Source organism: Penaeus chinensis, chromosome 16, assembly GCF_019202785.1.
Source record: "Penaeus chinensis breed Huanghai No. 1 chromosome 16, ASM1920278v2, whole genome shotgun sequence".
Taxonomy (NCBI): Eukaryota; Metazoa; Arthropoda; class Malacostraca; order Decapoda; family Penaeidae; genus Penaeus; species Penaeus chinensis.
In genome coordinates this window covers 32,051,994-32,056,993 of record NC_061834.1, presented here as the reverse complement: position 1 = coordinate 32,056,993, position 5,000 = coordinate 32,051,994, and the positions used below count along the sequence as shown (strand labels likewise).

The window sequence follows — 5,000 nt, the reverse complement described above, 5'->3', positions numbered from 1 at the left end:
TTCTTAATGAAACATGTATATGTGTATGTATCTGTATATGTATGTATATATGTATGTATGTGTGTATATAAGTATATATGTATATAACAGTCCTCCCTGACCTGGCCTCGAACCTATGTCACTCCGGGTATGAGACCGGAGGGCCAGTACTAAACCAACCAGGCCACACAACCCACTAAAAGGAGTGTGCAACTAGGATCTAACTAGCTCCATAGACATTATGATACCTATCTACTCATACATGAGTAATGATAGCGAGGTTTACACACACTCCCCATGGACACTCGGTGGAAATTGATTTAGAAATTCGAAACCGAAGTCAAATATACTGAGTTGTGTCTATATATGAAAGTTGTGTCTATATATGAAAGTTGTGTCTATATATGAAAGTTGTGTCTATATATGAAAGTTGTGTCTATATATGAAAGTTGGAATAATGCAAAATCACTTTTGACAATACACAGATCAATAATTGTTAGATAATATAAAGCTGACAGGATTTACATAAAACACATGCACGCAAAACACTCCATGCATTACCACAACATCCATGTCACCCTTGTACAAAAAGCAAAACTCACACATAAAACTCCCAACGTGTGCTCCTTCACAGCTAAATGTGAGGACAGACAGCACAGTGAAGAAGAAGGTCTGATTACTTACAAGCATCACAGCATCACAGCATCACATACACCAATGTCTCACAGTGCATCCATATAGTTCCTAACACAAGCCATCAAGATCAGAAGACACTATAGCAAAAGTATCATAATCTTAAACACATTTTGCCAGAACAGGATTGCCCATTAACTGCTCTCCACACCTAATAATGCTAGACCTCTAATCTCTAATACTAATACACACACCAAGATGATGTCCTAAAATCCTAGAACATAGTAAACAGTCTTTTATGGACGTTCAATGTGTAAATTGTAGGGCATTCACAGCAGAAATTTAAAGATGTTTCCAAAACCTTCCTCTCCTTCACATCACATAGGTCACACCATACAAAATTTTAGTAACACCACTACACAAACAGACAGATATCATGTCATTAAAAGCAACATGAATTCAACAACACAAATGACACACAAAAAAATGGCAAGAAGAGTAGTAATCTCACACCACAGCACAACAGATACAAGAACTCAAACTCAACTACACTGTTCTATCAGTCCCAATTATATCCAGGCACAGTTACACAATGTACAAACCACAGAAAACAACAGAACAAAAGATCACTAGATCCATGTGTACAACACTGATAGGCAACCTATTTCCAGAAATGAAACTCCTCATCATATATTGTCTTGGTAACAGAGTAGCTTTAAAAGTCTACAGATCTGCTAGTACCACATATTTCAGCACAGTCATTAAACATGTATACCCCATCCTAGAAACACTTCCATCATTTCTGAACGTGTACACAAGAAGTTAGACCAAATGTCCCTTGTCACGCGTGGGCACTGCCCCTTTTAATCATCAAAGAAGATAAGGAAAAAAACTAACTGAGCTATGGATATCGCCCTCGTTCAACACACCCAAAGAGATACTAGACAGCACAGCACACAGCAGAACACCCATACTATCATGCCCCTCTTTTAGGAGTACACAGACTAGACAGTCAGGAGACAACGCCACACACCCACCCAAGAGTTATGGAGGGTTTCAGTGCCCACTTTTAAAGGGAACCTGGGAGCCCTCCAGAAAATCAGCAAATGTAACAGCAACAGGGACATGACAGCAACACTACGAATTTTTTTTTTTTTTTTTTCTCTCTTTTTTTTTTCCCCCTTCTTTTAATGATGTGACATAAAATGCTGCATGTAGATAATTCTTTGTGTACTCATTTCACTAGGAGTTAGATATATAGTTATATATGAGTTCAAGTAACCTATGTAATCCGTTCTTTATTGTGCATATAAATCAATGTAGTACTATAAAAAATGTTAATGCCATATTGTATAAAATAAAGTGTATCATGCTAAGAAGTACTATACTACGAGTATACTTGTGCGTTAAAGAATACATTGGTACTGGTAAGAGCAAATTATATTTTTGTGTTTTGTGACTAGTGGTTTTTGTTTTAATAATGTTTAATTTTGCCATGTAATTAAAGAACTTATTCACAGATACTCTTATATAATTGGTGTAATTTTACCATGGTGTATGATACAGTAAAGACTAAACAAGAGATAGAAAAATAAATTTTAATAATATAGCAAAAAGACTTGGATAAATATTTTGAGATGAGGAAGTAGAACTGAAATTTTTTTAAAATGGTGGCAACATTTCTGAATGCAGTAGAGGCAACCAGGCGCCAGATCATCTCTGCCGGATACATATTACTGAAGTGAGTTTTTTTGTTTTTTTTTTATTCTTTATTTGTTTTATTTTCCAGTGAAGGTGTTTTTTTTTCTGTTTCATTGAACTATTTTGTGTTACTTTTCTCCAATTAGAGTTTTATCTTACTGCATGAACCCCCAATCTCATTCTCATTATTATTGGGGAAGAATCACCCCTACCTTGGGCCTTAGTCCTTGTCTTGACTAATTTTGAATGATCTTTTCATCTCCTTTCCTTTTCCTTCTCTTCTTCAATCCCTTCTGTTCACTTCCTAAGGTGTAAGAGCTGTGCTGAAAGGATAAAAGGCTGGCTTTGTGTCAGTCCTGAATGGTCTCGGGTAGCTGTGGGCATAGTATTCCTTTGGTTAATTGTCTAGCCTAATCCCAATGGGCTGAGAGGTAGACTGTTTCTCTTCCCTACATATTCCAGGCTCACCAAGGCTAATCATGAAGATTTTGTACCCTTATTAGGATCTCCCTCAATACCTCTTCTCTCTACCAAATCCTATCCTACCTCTATACCTTCTATCTCTCAGTAAATTTTTTTTTGCCATCCAAAATCCAGATACTCCAATCTCTCCTCTTCTCCAGTGCCTATCCCTCCTCCTTACTTTACCTGTTACACCTGGCAATCTAAACACTCCACCCCATTTTCTTCCGCATTCTCTCCTAAACCTCCTTTTCCTCTGCACCTCAAACATCAGTCCTCTCTTCCCTTCATAAGAAGACCTTTATTTCTCAGACCTCTCCACCCAGCTTCCCTCTCATCCACCCTCGAATCTCTGTACTCCAGTTCCCTGTATGTTCAGAGTAATTGCCGACATCCTTCCTCATCTCCTCATGTTCCTCTTCCCCCCACTCTCTCCCAGCACACCCTATCTTATCTTCATCTGCACTATCCCCTCTTCTATTCCCATTATCCCTGCTGCTGCCTCCTGGATGCTCATGCAACTCTCTTCTGTCTCAACAGGCATCCTTCCCCAGATCCTTCCCCTCCTTCCCCTCCTTTGCCTCCTTCCTGTGGTCCCTTGTCTCTTTCCCCTGGTCCCTCTCCAACCCCCATTTCTATCCATTTTACCCATTTTGCAGTGTTCTTCGGACACACGCATAGAGAACCTCCATTTGATCCAGTCGCCCTTCACCCATAAACCCCTTCCCCCTTTTACTAATCTCTGCCTTACTCTATTTGCTCCCCCCCTTTTTTCCCCTTTTAACTACCATACTATCCTTTAGTGCTCTACAATATATACATTTAACTTATTTATCCTCTTTGTGACAGTTCTTTACCCTACTGCTGTATGGATGTAGCACATTCATTTGTTTTAACCATTGACCATTTACTGTGTGAATAGTTTTTGTATACCTTTGAAAGCTGTTATTTTAATTTCTATTTCTATTTTTGCCTTATTTTCTATATTCCATCATAATAATCCAATGATTTTATTTTTAGGTAGTCACTGTATACGTGGCAGAGTATCCTATTTTAATTGTTTTTATGATATATTGATATAATATATTGTGCCTGCATCTTCAAAAAACAAGGAATCAGGTGTGATAAGAATGCACATTAATTTTTTTTTTTTTTCCAGATTACCTTGATTGTTATATTTTAGAGACAATTCTTTTTCTCTTTTCTTTTCCTTTTTTTTTTTTATAGCAGTTGGAAGTAAGAGTTAAGTGAGAGCTAAAATGTTGATCCTGCAAGATGGAAGGGAGAGAGAACTCAATATAAGGGTAATCACACACATTCACTCATGCAAGATGCACATATGCAAAAACACAAATGCATGCTTGGATGCACCCATTCCCCCCCACACACATACTCTCTCTGTCGCTCTCCCTCCCTTTCTCTCTCTCTCTCTCTCTCTCTCTCTCTCTCTCTCTCTCTCTCTCTCTCTCTCTCTCTCTCTCTCTCTCTCTCTCTCTCTCTCTCCTCTCTCTCCCTCTCTCCCTCTCTCCCTCTCTCCCTCTCTCCCTCTCTCCCTCTCTCCCTCCCTCCCTCCCTCCCTCCCTCCCTCCCTCCCTCCCTCCCTCCCTCTCCCTCTCCCTCCCTCCCTCCCTCCCTCTCTCCCTCCCTCTCCCCCTCCCCCTCCCCCTCTCCCTCTCTCTCTCTGTCTCTGTCTCTCTCTCACACACACATTCACTCATGCAAGATGTACACATGCTAAAACAGAAATGCCTGCTTGGATGCACCCACTCCCCCACGCACATGCATACTCTCTCGCTCTCTCTCTCTCTCTCTCTCTCTCTCTCTCTCTCTCTCTCTCTCTCTCTCTCTCTCTCTCTCTCTCTCTCTCTCTCTCTCTCTTTCTCTCTCTCTCTCTCTCTCTCTCTCTCTCTCTCTCTCTCTCTCTCTCTCTCTCTCTCTCTCTCTCTCTCTCTCTCTCTCTCTCTCTCTCTCTCTCTCTCTCTCTCTCTCTCTCTCTCTCTCTCTCTCTCTCTATAATGGTCTCTAATTCAAATGCACAAGAAACCACTATATTATCTGGTAGGTCCAGAGGAAAGCTCAGTATCTGTTTAACAGCTTTATTGAGAAACAGACACATAGTAGGTGGAGGTATGGTGAAGTGTTAGTCATGGCAGAGGCAGCGTCAGCTCCTATGGGTGAAAGGGAGACGGTGCTCGCGGTTCAAGGATCAGACTCGTTCTGCCTCC

The 5,000-nt window shown here is 40.3% G+C and overlaps 1 protein-coding gene across 7 annotated transcripts in view; it reads left to right on the top strand.

Annotated features, from left to right (window-relative positions):
• Window positions 1–5,000, top strand: part of LOC125033181 (retinol dehydrogenase 11-like) — a 22,895-nt gene that overhangs the window by 2,214 nt on the left and 15,681 nt on the right. For 4 of the 7 annotated variants that reach the window (XM_047624547.1, XM_047624541.1, XM_047624548.1 and 1 more), the window contains exon 2: window positions 2,133–2,353. In XM_047624547.1, coding sequence (XP_047480503.1) covers window positions 2,280–2,353 — 74 coding nt within the window. In that variant the 5' untranslated portion in view covers window positions 2,133–2,279. The remainder of the gene's footprint in view (window positions 1–2,132; window positions 2,354–5,000) is intronic. The other 3 variants (XM_047624543.1, XM_047624546.1, XM_047624544.1) reach the window with 1 other exon arrangement.